This window comes from Tachyglossus aculeatus, chromosome 5 (genome assembly GCF_015852505.1).
Source record: "Tachyglossus aculeatus isolate mTacAcu1 chromosome 5, mTacAcu1.pri, whole genome shotgun sequence".
In the NCBI taxonomy this organism is placed as follows: domain Eukaryota; kingdom Metazoa; phylum Chordata; class Mammalia; order Monotremata; family Tachyglossidae; genus Tachyglossus; species Tachyglossus aculeatus.
In genome coordinates, this window is record NC_052070.1 from 100,622,541 (window position 1) to 100,636,453 (window position 13,913).

At 48.9% G+C, this 13,913-nt stretch overlaps 1 protein-coding gene across 3 annotated transcripts in view; it reads right to left on the reverse strand.

Annotated features, from left to right (window-relative positions):
* NTRK3 (neurotrophic receptor tyrosine kinase 3) overlaps nucleotides 1–13,913 on the reverse strand; it is a 375,014-nt gene that overhangs the window by 290,054 nt on the left and 71,047 nt on the right. For all 3 annotated transcript variants that reach the window (XM_038746593.1, XM_038746595.1, XM_038746594.1), the window contains exons 2-3: nucleotides 12,639–12,713; nucleotides 10,922–10,993 (exon numbers count right to left, since the gene is read on the reverse strand). In XM_038746593.1, coding sequence (XP_038602521.1) covers nucleotides 10,922–10,993; nucleotides 12,639–12,713 — 147 coding nt within the window. The remainder of the gene's footprint in view (nucleotides 1–10,921; nucleotides 10,994–12,638; nucleotides 12,714–13,913) is intronic.

A 13,913-nucleotide genomic window follows, 5' to 3' on the forward strand; every position in this document is an offset into this window, starting at 1 on the left:
GGATTCAATTCCCATCCTCCCTCCTATTTAGACTGGGATGTGATGATGTATCTACCCCAGTGTTTAGTACAGAACTTGGCACATAGTAAGTGCTTAACAAATACCATAATTATTATTCTTATGAAGCTGAACATGGGAAAAGTGAGCAGAATGCCAGGAAATCTATTGAGGTGGGAGTGTCTGGTACATCTTGAACTTGAAAACTTGTACCCTCACTCTACAAGGGCACTGGAGACAGTGGAGAAGATGCCCCTCCCAAGCTTTCTGAGCTGGACTTTCCACCTCGCTCATCAAAGGTCACTGACAAGACCCGAAGAAGCAGCATAGCCTAGGGGAAAGAGCAAGAGCCTGGGAGTGAGAGGACCTGGGTTCTAAACCTAGCTCTGCCAGTTGTCTTTTATATGAGCTTGTCTTATGCTGTCGAGTTGCTGCCAACCCATAGCAACTCCTTGGACACATTTCTCCCAGAACGCCTCACCTCCATCTGCAATTGTTCTGGTAGTGTAGGCAAATCATTTAACTTCTCTGGGCCTCATTTTCCTCACCTGTGAGTAAGTAAGTAAGTGATAGTATTTGTTAAGCACTTACTATATGCCAAGCCCTGTTCTAAGTGCTGGGGTAGATACGAGGTAATCAGGTTGTCCCACATGGGGCTCACAGTCTTAATCCCCATTTCACAGATGAGGTAACTGAGGAACAGAGAAGTTAAGTCACTTGCTCAAAGTCACACAGTTGATGAGAGGCTGAGGTAGGATTAGAACCCATGACTTTGACTCCCAAGCCCGTTCTCTTTCCACTAAGCCACGGTAAAATGGCGATGTTATGGGGATTCACCTACTTAGACCAGGGGCCCCAAGTGGGACAGGGACTTTGTCTGACTTGATTAACTTTCATTTCCCCAACACTTAAGAGTAGTGCTTGATACACAGTAAGTGCCTAACAATAATAATCATAATAATTCTCAACATCAGGGCTGAAAAGGCTGAAACGACTGGCTTTCTGACCTCTCTGCCCTTTGAAGCCAGACCCCTATCCCTTCTAAAACTCCTGCTCCATCTTTACCCTCCCACTCAAAATGAAAAGTTGGCCCCACTGTAGTGCTTTCGTTTTTCCAAAGCATTCATTCATTCAATCATATTTATTGAGCAACTGTGTGCAGAGCACTGTACTAAGCACTTGGAAAGTACAAACATGATCACATTCCAGGTGACACCTCCACAAATACAGTGAGGTCACGCTCCTGAAAAAGGCGGGTGTCATAAATGACTGTTGTCATAGGGTCCATTTTCCCATACACTTACATGTTATAGATGAGCAAACATTCCAGAACCTCTGGAAGGAGAATATGAAATTTTCTTTCTCATGCTGTACATCCTAATGTTGAACATCACTACCCTATTAATCTTTTCTTAAGTTAATTCGAAGCATAACTTCAATATTAACTAAGTGACCAGTTGTAATGTGATTATGGGCCTTTGCAGGAGGCAACAGTAGTAGATGCTTGTTCTACTTCCTGGGCTTTTGATTTTTCAACTTTGGGGAAAAAAATCGAGAAGCAGCATGGTCTAATGGGAAGAGCACAGGCTTGGGAATTGTAAGACCTGGGTTCCACGCCCAGCTTCACCACTTCCCTGCTGTGTGACCTTTGGAGGGTCACTTCACTTTTCTGTTCCTCAGTTTCCTCATCAATAAAATGGGGATTAAACACCAGTTCACCCTCAGCCTTTAACTGTGAGCTCCTTGTGGTGCATGGACTATGTCCAACCTGAGTGCATTATATGGTGATGATGATGATGATGAGTATATTTGTTAAGTGCTTACTATGTGTCAAACCCTGTGCTAAATGCTGGGAAAGATACAAGTTAATCATGTTGGACTTAATCCCTGCCCTATATAGGGCTCACACCCTAAGTAGGAGGGAGAACAGATACTGAATATCCATTTTTACAGATGAGGAAACTGAGGCAGAGAGAATAATAATCACAATGATAATTGTGGTATTTGTTAAACAATCAATCCAAGGTCTTTATTGAGCATTTACTATATGCAGAGCACTGTACTAAGTGCTTGGGAGAGTACAATGTAACAGAATTAGCAGATGCGTTCCCTGTCCATAGAGGGCTTAAGTGCTTACAATGTGCCAATCACTGGACTAAGTGCTAGGTTAGATAAAAGGTAGCCAGGTCCCATATGGGGCTCACAGTCCAAGTAGAAAGGTATACAGGTACAAATCCCCATTTTACAGATAAGGGAACTGAGGCACAGAGAAGTTAAATGAATGGTCAGTCCTGGATTAGGAGTCAAAGTCAACCTTGTGGTGGGCAGGGAATGCTTCTGTTCTACTGTTCTATTGTCCCCTCCCGAGCACTTAGTACAGTGCTCCGCACACAGTAAGTGCTCAATAAATATGATCAACTTAACTGATTTAGTAAGCACTTAAATACCATAATAATAATAATAAATGACATTTATCACAGTGCTTAGTACAGCGCCTGGCACATAGTAAGCCCTCCAGACTGTAAACTCGTTGTGGGCAGGGAATGTATCTGTTCTATTGTCCTCTCCCAAGTGCTTAGTACAGTGCTCCGCACGCAGTAAACACTCAATAAATACGATCAACTTGACTTGACTTGACTTGCCCAAGGTCACAAAGTAGACAAGTGGCAGAAAGGGGATTAGAACCCAGTTCCTCTGTCTCCTGGGTCCATGCTCTTTGCAGAAGGTCACGCTGCTTCTCATTGTATCTACAATGATATTTAATGTAGTGTTGGCACATAGAAAGTGCTTAACAAATGCCACATTTACTATTATTATTATTATTATCATCATCAATATTATCCATGAAGTAATTGTCCATTTTAGGTTGAAGAGCAGCCACCTTTTTGTCTTCCTAAACTACCATGTAACAGACCTGCTCCATCAGAGCATCGCTGTGTAACTTCAACCTCCTCTCTCCATCAAAATCTTTTTCTCATTTTACCATATTCATTCTCTTTCTTGAAAATGGATGCGAACTCTCTTAATTCCTATATTTTAGCTAGTGGAGAGACAGACCATAACTTCTCCTCCATCTGTTCCAGCTCCCTGCAACAATGAATTTGATTGCCAAAGCTCATCGAGGTCTGTTGGACTATGATTCTTCTGACCAAGATGCAAAATGCGACATCTGCATCATCCTTTTCTGAATTAAGTTGTCTCCTGGCTCAAAAACCTTTTGCTCAGGGGCATCTTCTATCAGTCAACGGTATTTTCAATCAACAGTATTTATTGAACAATTTGTGTGTGCCGAGCACTGTACTAAGTGCTTGGGAGGGTATACTACAACACAATTGAAAAGCATATGCCCTGCCCACAGTGAGCTTGAAGTGTAGAGACGGCTTAAAAATCAGACCCTCACTGTGGGGCAGACCTTCATCCAAGATCCATTTGTTGTTGATGGCTCGATCTCAGCCCAAGGTGGTGGTGGTGGGGGGCATTTACTGATCTGTACAGCTTGACTAAAATGTCAGGGTGGTTGGGCTCTTTTTGTGGGGGAGAGGGACATGGCAGAGTTGGGAGTAGTGTCCCTGAGGTAGGTGGAACCGGGGAGTAACAAACACCAGTGATAGCTGAATCTGGGGTAGGTCTGAACTCATCTCTGTTTATCATCAAAACATTCCCTTGAGGTGAGAGACACATATTGTCAGGTCCATTTTATAGACCACCAGCCCCATGGTCTTTCCACTGATCTCATGTATCTCATCACTGACACTTTGTCCATACCTCGCCTCTGGCCTGCAAATCCTCCCCCTTCATATTCAGCAGACCATCACTCTCTCCTCCTTCAAAGCCTTAGGAAAAGCACATCTCCAAGAGGCCTTCCCCAACAAAGTCCTCATTTCCTCTTCTCCCACTTCCTTCTGCATCACCTGTGCAGTTGGATTTGAACCCTCTATTCACCCCTCCCTCAGCCTCACAGTATTTATGTACATACCCATAATTTATTTATTTATAATAGTGTTTGTCTTCCCTTCTAGTCTCTAAGCTCCTTGTGAGCAGGAAATGTGTCTACCAATTCTGTTCCATTGTACTCTCCCAAATGCTTACAGTGCTCTGTAAACACTCAATAAATATCATTGATTGACTGATTAATAGATAGAGCACTCTAACAGAGAGTTCATGCTACCGTTCAGAAACAAACGTCTTAAAGAATATTAATGATGGTATTTGTTAAGTGCTTACTTTGTGCCAGGCACCATACTAAGCGCTGGGGTGGATATAGGCAAATCAAGTTGGACACAGTCCCTGTCCCATGTGGGGCTCACAGTCTCAATCCCCATTTTAGAGGTGAACTAACTGAAGCACAGGGATGTGAGTGGCAGAGTCAGAATTGGAACCCATGACCTTCTGACTTCCAGGCCCATGCTTTATCCATTATGCTATTCTTCTCCTCATTAGGACCACCCACACTGGGGTCTGGTGAGTGACCTTTTTTTGTGGGTATTCATTAAGTGCTTACTATATGCCAGGTAAGCCATGGAGTAGACAAGAAAATCAGGTTGGACCCAGGCCCTGTCCCACATGGGGCTCACAGGCTAAGGCAGAAGGAGGAGGATTCAATCCCCATTTTACAGATGAGGAAACTGAGGCACAGAGATTTAAGTGACTTGCCCAAGGTCACACAGCCAACAAGCGGCAGAGTCAGGATTAGAACCCGGGTCCTCTGACTCCTGGGCCCATGCTCTTTCCATTAGGCAACACTGCTTCCCTCTTGGGGACTTTCCCCCTCCCATTATTCTACCCATTTGCCTGCCTCAACACCTTTCCTTGGCATGGAGGCCAACGTTGCTCTCTTAGCTTCCAGAGGAGTAAGCTGAGACCAGAGAGATTCAGGGAGGAAACTCAAGAGATGACATGTCCCAGGGAGCCCTGGGTGGGCAGCAGAGAAGTTCTCATTCCCAGAACTTTTCCCAGCAGATCCCACTGCCTTTCCCTTGTTCCATCTACAGGCAGCCTGTTGCCAGCAGAAAGACTCATACAGTCTGGGGAGAGGAAGGAAAGAGGTCCAGTCAATGAGGAGGCACAAACACCTGGACATTTGAAAACGAACTCATGATCTCACCCCTCATTTCCCCATTTGAATGGTGACTGGGGGCAGGGGGGATTTTACATCCGTTGTTCTAAAATGCCAAACTAGGTCCCTGTCATTGGAGTAAGCGATTGGTGACTGCCCCCGCGCATTCCATAAAGTTGCTCAGCTAGAGGCCGAGCGCTCACAAGCACATCCCGAAGAAAGAAGTAGAAGAAGAGGCAAGAGAAGGGCAGAAAAACCCGACCAGTTTGCCAGGAGACAATGTCTTTCAGCTGCTGGAAAACTCACCCTTTGGAGCCTAAGGAGAGATGATGGGATTTTCTAATGGTCTGAGTTAATAAATGACAGCAGTACTGAAGGCTGGATGCGGGGCTGGACCATAAATCAGTCCTTGGCTGGGTCCTGCCTGACTTCTTCCACCCTTTACCATGAGATGGACAACGGGGGTGTCGAGGGGGGGTTCTGGGAAGCCCCGGGTCCGGGCTGCACAGCCCGGACCCAGAGATGGGGGTGGATCACCCCATGGGCCCAGGACAGGTGGAAGAACCACTCTGGCTCACCCTCTGGCCTGGTGAGGACAAGGTCACATCCTGCGGGGAGATGGCGAGGAGTGGAGCTGCCATATTGGCTCCATCTCGGAGAACTTTCCTGCTCCAAGGGGCATGGTGGGAATTCAACGGGCTGCCCTTCCATCCACAAAGCTGTTGGAGTGTAGCGCTAATAGCATTGCCCACATGTGAAAAACCCATGGGGGCCATCAATCCCATTGCCCCCAGGGGCTGGCTGGCTCCCTGGCCCAGCACTGAAAACCGAGAACCTCCACTGCCACAAGGAGGAAGATGAGGAAGAGGAGGAGGAGAAGGAAAAGGTGGAGGAGGAAGAAGGAAGAGAAGAAGGGCCAGGAGGGATCATCCTCACAAAGATGGGTAGTCAGTCTCAGATCAGACTCCAGCCCCTTACATGACAGCCTCTCTTCCTTCCCCATTGTGCCCTATCCTCCTGCCCTGCTTCTCTCAGCCCCAAATGCCATGTCCATCCCAGCCGGACTCCTGATAGCCAACAGCATGGTCTGCACCCACGTAGCTGCTGTTCTGGGGTAGATCCCACCTCTCCAAGTTTCCTTCTTCCAGAGGCATCAGCCACCCCTATGCCAGTAGCCAGGACAAGGAATCTCCTGGTCTCCTCCAGCATTAGCCTGGGGGTCCTTGTCCCCTGGAAACCAAGCATCTGCAAAGGGGAAGACCTCTGCTCTCTTCCCACCTCCCTCCCCAAGGGGATGGGTCACAAGGGTCACAGCCCTCAAAAAGCCAGACCCCATCATCTGCTTCTTCAACCTTCCCTGAAACCCCTCTGGCACATCAGGGGGCTCTCAAGGTACACCATTTCTGACCACTGGCACTGGCCCTCAACAGGGCCCAGGGTTTCAGTGACATTTCCAGGAAATTTCCTTGATCCTCCACTCAAGCCACAGGCAGAGTAAAGACATGTCAGTCTCCCCTGATGTAAACCCCAATCCCCACTCAAACTCAGTGTCCCCCAGAGTAGGGCAGAGGCCCTAGGCCACCAAGGAAGTTCTCACAGGCAAAGCCAAATGAGGAGGAAGCTAGGTCCATGGAATAGCCTGGGACTGACCAGATGGGCTGTGGACCCTAATAAAGTTCTCCTCTTGCAGGGAGGGAAATCTCAAAATAGAAGCCTTTTGGGAACTCCAAACTTTTCAGAAGTCCAGGCAGGGCTTGGAGGAGGCCCACGAGGGGCCTCACAGTGCTCAGGTCCTATGCTCCAAGTCCCAAACCAACCCCGATAGCAGAATTTTTTGTGTTACTTGTTAAGTGCTTCCTATGTACCAGGCACTGTAGTAAGCGCTGGGGTAGACCCAAGCTAATCAGGTTGGATACAGTCCATGTTCATTCATTCATTCAATCGTATTTATTGAGCACTTACTGTGTGCAGAGCACTGTACTAAGTGCTTGGGAAGTACAAGTTGGCAACATATAGAGACGGTACCTACCCAACAGCTGGCTCACAGTCTAGAAGGGGGAGACAGAGACCAAAACAAAACATATTAACAAAATAAAATAAATAGAATAAATATGTACAAATAAAATAAATAGAGTAATAAATACGTACAAACGTCTATACATATAACAGGTGCTGTGGGGAGGGGAAGGAGGTAAGGCTGGGGGGGATGGAGAGGGAGAGGAGGGGGAGAGGAAGGAGGGGGCTCAGTCTGGGAAGTCCCCCTGGAGGAGGTGAGCTTTCAGTAGGGCTTTGAAGGGAGGAAGAGAGCTAGCTTGGCGGATGTATGGAGGGAGGGCATTCCAGGCCAGGGACAGGACATGGGCTGGGGGTCCACGAAGGGACAGGTGAGAACGAGGCACAGTGAGGAGATTAGCGGCAGAGGAGTGGAGGGTGCGGGCTGGGCTGGATAAGGAGAGAAGGGAGGAGAGGTAGGAGGGGGCGAGGTGATGGACAGCCTTGAAGCCAAGGGTGAGGAGTTTTTGCCTGATGCATAGGTTGATTGGTAGCCACTGGAGATTTTTGAGGAGGGGAGTAACACGCCCAGAGTGTTTCTGCACAAAGACGATCTGGGAAGCAGCGTGAAGTATGGATTGAAGTGGGGAGAGACAGGAGGATGGGAGATCGGAGAGGAGGCTGATGCAGTAATCCATTCGGGATAGGATGAGTGATTGAACGAGCTGGGTAGTGGTTTGGATGGAGAGGAAATGGCGGATCTTGGCAATGTTGCGGAGGTGAGACCGGCAGGTTTTGGTGATGGATTGGATGTGAGGGGTGAACGAGAGAGCGGAGTCGAGGATGACACCAAGTTTGCGGGCTTGTGAGACGGGAAGGATGGAAGTGCCGTCAACAGTGATGGGAAAGTCAGGGAGAGGGCAGGGTTTGGGAGGGAAGATAAGGAGTTCGGTCTTGGACATGTTGAGTTTTAGGTGGTGGGCAGACATCCAGATGAAGATGTCCTGAAGGTAGGAGGAGATGCAAGCCTGGAGGGAGGGGGAGAGAGCAGGGGCACAGATGTAGATTTGGGTGTCATCAGTGTAGAGATGATAGTTGAAGCCATGGGAGCGAATGAGTTCACCAAGGGAGTGAGTGTAGATAGAGAACAGAGGGGGACCAAGAACTGACCCTTGAGGAACCCCTACAGTAAGGGGATGGGAGGTGGAGGAGGAGCCAGCAAAAGAGACTGATAATGAATGGCCAGAGAGATAAGAGGAGAGGACAGAGTCTGTGAAGCCAAGGTTGGATAGCGTGTTAAGAAGGAGGGGGTGGTCCACAGTGTTGAAGGCAGCTGAGAGGTCGAGGAGGATTAAGATAGAGTATGAGCCATTGGATTTGGCAAGCAGGAGGTCATTGGTGACCTTTGAGAGGGCAGTTTCCATGGAATGTAGGGGACACTGTGAGCCCAGGGCTCACAGTCTTAATCCCCATTTTACAGATGAGGTAACTGAGGCACAGAGAAGTGAAGCAACTTGCTCAAGATGCCACAGCAGACAAGTGCACCTGCCCCACTCCCCCTTCTTCACCAGTGAATGACCCAATTGAAATGTGGCTAATGATCTTCATACATTATCCCAGGGACCTGTATTGCACAGAGCCATGGAATCAGGGGCATTGAGCCCCTCTAGACTGTAAGCTTGTTGTGGGCAGGAAATGTGTCTGGTTTTTGTTGTATCATACTCTCCCAAGCACTTAGTACAGTGCTCTGCACACAGTAAGCGTTCAAAAAATACAATTGAATGAATGAATGGAGGTGCCTAGGGCACCAGGGGAGTCTCACTGGCAGCTGCCCTGGTCGGGCTGGCGGGGTGGGGGTGGGGGCGGGCTCAGCGTTATGATGAGGACTGAGAGGGGTGAAAAGAGAACCATCTTTAGACTCACTATCACCAAGAAGCTACTATGTCCCCAACTCTCTCCTCAGTTAACAAGCATTTTTTTAATGGTATTTGTTAAGCACTTATTGTGTGCCAGACACTGTACTAAGCTCTGGGGTAGGTACAAGATTGGGAATATTCCATGTCCCTCATGGGGCTCACAGCCTTAATCCCCATTTTGCAGATGAGCTAACTGAGGCACAGAGAAGTTAAATGACTTGCCCAAGGTCAATCAATCGCACTTATTCATTCATTCATTCAATCACATTTATTGAACGCTTACGATGTGCAGAGCACTGTACTAAGCGCTTGGGGAGTACAAATCAGCAACATCTAGAGATGGTCCCTACCCAACATCAGGCTCACAATCTAGAAGGGGGAAACAGACAAAAGAAAAAAACAAAACAAGTAGACATATATCAATACCATCAGAATAAATAGAATTATAGCTATATACACATCATTAATAAAATAGAGTAATACATATGTACAAAAATACATAAGTGCATTGGGGATGGGGAGGAGGGAGGAGGAGAGGAAAAAGGGAGGGCTCAGTCTGGGAAGGCCTTCTGCAGAAGGTGATCTCTCAGTAGGGCCCTTTATTATTTATTGAGCACTTACAGTGTGCAGGGCATTGTACTAAGCACTTGGGAGATCACACAGCAGACAAGTGTACATGCCCTGCTTCCCCTTCTTCATCAATAAACCCCACTGAAATCAAAAAGTCTTTATCCTATTCAACAGATGAGGTAACTGAGTCACAGTAAAGTTTAGTGACTTACCCAAGGTCACACAGCAGACAAGTGCACTTGACCCACTCCCCTTTCTTCACCAGCAAATCCCATGAAAGGAAAGGAAGTCCAGCTTCTAGGTATGCAGTTTCCCATCCCATTGCTCCAAATCAGCTTGTCATACCCTGACCCCCCAAACAATCCAAATCCCAAACCTTAAGTCGGCTCCTGGCTTCTCCCTGTGTATCTCAGTAGCTTGCTACCAAAATCATCAGTATCATCATCCCCATCAACAATGTTGACCAGAAACTCCTCGGTGTGACACACCAAGCACCTACTGAGCATCAACCATCACCATCATCCTCCCGCCCTCAATTGAGCAACGCCTACATGCAAAGCACTGTAATATGTGTCTGTTGGGTGCAGAGCCCTGAGCTGAACTGCTGCTGGGTATAGAAACCTAAAGAAAACACTTTCTGGGTGCAGAGCACTGTACAGAGGGCTCTCCCTTGGGGGATTGTCATCCAGACCCCAGGTTAAGCCGCCGGCTGGAGGGATTACTGATCCATGCCTGCTGCCTTCTGGGAGCAGGTCACCTCGGCGGCTCATGACTGGATAATTAGGTAGGCCAGCTGGCCACTGCAGGCCCCGAGTGACAGTGAGAGTCTTCAAGCGTTCATTAAGTGCTAACAAGGCGCAACCAGAAGGGCTGTCCTGCTGTGTGCCTCCCCTCTGAGGGTGGGAGGGAGAGATGTTTCTCCAGGAGAGGCTGGGCTGCTAATGAGGAAAGCTGCTAGTTGCCATAAGCCGGACCCCACTGCTCCCTGGCAGGAGAGCTAGGGCAAGTGTCTGCTGGCTCTTCAGGAGGCAGAGCCTGCTTCCAACAGTGCCCTTTCTCCTCTCCTCTCTCGGTGGAGAGATCAGTCCCCCAGAAGCTGGGACGGAGGCTGCCGTGGTCAGGTCTGGTTCCACATCGTGCCGAGGAGCTGAGTGTGAGGGGGAGGGCCCTGGGGTGGGCGTTAATTATCCACCAGAATTGGAATGATTCCTGGGCCCTTCTAGGGCCTTGTCCCTTCCTCCACACCTCTCCCAAACCCGCTTGATCTGGGCCAGTCTCCCCCGCCTGCCAGGTTGGGCCTGCTCTAGGGTCTCAGGCCAAGCCCAAACCAGGGGACTGGAGGACAATCACCCCAAGGGTACTGGCCCCAGAGGGCAGCAGCAGTACTCACATGGAGCGCAAGTGAGGGTTCTTGGAGAATGCACGGGGCTGGATGTTCCGGAGTCCTGAGTTCTTGATGGTCCTAGAAAAAGATGGTCAGAGACAGGGGATCAGAGAGCACCTGGAGGGGCTGAACCGCGTGAGGGCCACAGCACTAGGCTGGTCCAGAGATCGGGGGTGAGAGTGGAAGGATTAGGCTGGCCAAGTGAGAAGCAGAGAGCAGGAGACGAAGAGAAACCAGAGAAATGGAGCAGACTATTGGAAAGAGCAAGGGCCTGGGAATCAAAGGAATGAGACCTTGGGCAAGTTAGTCATCCAGTCTCTGCCTCAGCTTCCTCAGCTGTAAAATGGGAGTTCAATACCTGTTTTCCCCAAAACTCAGACTGTAAGCTGAGACATTTGGGATTTGGGACAAGGGCTGTGTCCAACCAGATTACCTCGTATCTCTTCAAGTACTTAGTACAGTGTGTCAAGCACATAGTAATCACTTAACAAATACAGATTGTAAGGTTACTGTGAGCAGGAAAGGGAACTTGTCTTCCAACTCTGCTATATTATACTCTCCTGAGTGCTTAGTACAGTGCTCTGCATACAATCGGCACTCAATAAGTACCATTGAATGATTGCTCCCAACTATTATTATTAATAATAATAAATGCAGTAGTCGTTAAGCGCTTACAATGTGTCAGGCAACATGCTAAGCACTGGGGTAGATACAAGCTAACCAGGTTGGACACAGTCCATGTCCCACATTGGGCTCACAATCTTAATCCCCATTTTACAGATGAGGTAATTGAGGCACAGAGAGGTGAAGTGACTTGCCCAGGATCACACAGCAGACAAGTGGCAGAATCAGAATCAGAACCCAGGTCCTCCCGACTCCCAGACCCATGCTCTATACACTAGGCCACGCTGCTTCTCTGAAAGTATAATTAACAAGAATTCCTCAAAGGGTGATGAACATTCCTGCCTCCTTCCCCCTATCCTTCCCCAGGGTGATCCCTGCAGGGAGTGGGCCCTCCAGACACACCTGCTGGATAGGAGCAACTGCAAAAATGGACTGACTCACTCCCCTGTCTCTCTGCTGCTCCCTTAGCCCATGCTTGGCCAAGAGATGGTTCATACCCGGATTCAAGTTGATTCAGCCCTGTTGCTCCAGCAGGTTCCCACTCCCTTCACAACCCCTCACGCCCACCCACTCATTTCTCTCCCCCATCTTAGAACCGAGGATCGTGAGCAGGGGAAAAGAGGGGTTCAGGCCAGGAGGGTGAGTCTGCTGACTCTGGAAGACTGGATTTTTTTTAAATGGCATCTGAGAGCTTACTCTGTGCCAGCCATTCTAGTAAGTGTGGGTGTAGATACAAGCTAATCATGTTGGACACAGTCCACGTCCCACATTGGGCTCACAGTCTTAATCCCCACTGGACAGATGAGGTAACTGAGGCAAAGAGAAGTTATGTGACTTTCCCAAGGTCAAAAAGCAAACAAGTGGCAGAGTCCTCTGACTCTCAGGCCCAAAATTCTTCCAGATCCCAGGTAGTAGTAATAGTAATGGTATTGAATATGGGGGCGGAGCACTGTACTAAGTGCTGGGGGAGTATTCAGAGGAGGGAAATGCTGGTAATCTCCCACCATTCAGGAAGGGGAATGTGGTGAAGATCCAGGGACCCCAAAGTTTGAGCCTCCCAGCTCCAGAGAAGCCCCCAGCCCCTCCCCAGAGGACTCACAGCTTCTGAAGTCCCGTGTAAAGCTCCATGTCGACAGCGTTGAGTGTGTGGAGGCTCCTCCAGTTCTCTATGTGTCTGAGGAGAGAAGGAAAGGCTGCTTAGCTTGGATCTCCTCAGACCTCGTGGTGAGATGGGGTGGGCAGGGGACAGTCCCCCATTCAGGACCAAGTCCATTCCCCCACCTCTCCTCACCCCCAGCCACTGTCTCTGCCACACTCAAACGACCCCTCTGGCTCCAGACTCCCAGCCAAACTTTCCTACTATCTCCCTGGGGCTCCCAAGTCCCTGATTTCTGTTTCTTCCATCCCTACACCAGGCTACCATTCAAAGTCACTCTGCAGACCGAAGGTTGATCCCGCCTGACCCACTACCCTGCCCCAGAGGGCAACAGAACATCCTCCCAGTCCTGTTACCCAATTACCACCCTCCCACCCATTTCCCTGCGACCCAGAGACCCCTATCAGAGGGGCAGTGGGATCTGGCCAGAGTCCCCAAGCATCAACCACCCCCGCCATCTTGGTCACATCCAAAAAGAGAGTTGGCTAGGCCCCTCCCTGCAGGGAGCATGTCAAGAGCAGAGCAAATAGGCCAGAACCAGTGCTCTGGAGCACACACAAGGAGAGATTCTTGGGCTTCCCCAGTACCTCAGAGGAACTTCAGGTCAGCTCTGCTCCCCTTCAATTAAGGAAAGGGGGTGGGCTGGCCAGAGCATGCCCCAGCTTGCTGCTGTTTGACAGCTAGGCCCGGGATTCCCCATACACTATTTTCAGCGAAATGAAATAGGAGAGCCACAAGAGAATGGTCATAAAATGTGTGTCTCATTAGCATGTCATTTGCATAATCCTACCTCGACAATTTTTGTGATGAAATGCTATTCCTGCTCCCCTGAAGGTTGGCATTTCTTGACTTTCCTGTTTCAGAAGTTTCCTCACCTCCCTCTCTACCTCTTTTCCTCCCTCCTTCCTCTTTTCCCTTCCTCCCTCCAGTAAACTGGAGACCCAGATCCACTTCATCAGAACAGGAAGGGGAGACCACTGCAGGAAGGGGATGGAGAAGTCTGCAGAAAACAATTACTCTTCCCCCAGTAGGGTCCACCATGGGCACCTTGTTTCTCCTCCCTTCTGGGCACCTATGCACCTGACTCCATACTTAAGCGCTTAGTACAGTGCTCTGCACACAGTAAGCTCTCATAAATATGATTGAATGAATGAATGAATGAACACCATACTCCATACTCCCTTGGTGACCTCATTCGCTCCCACGGCTTCAACTATC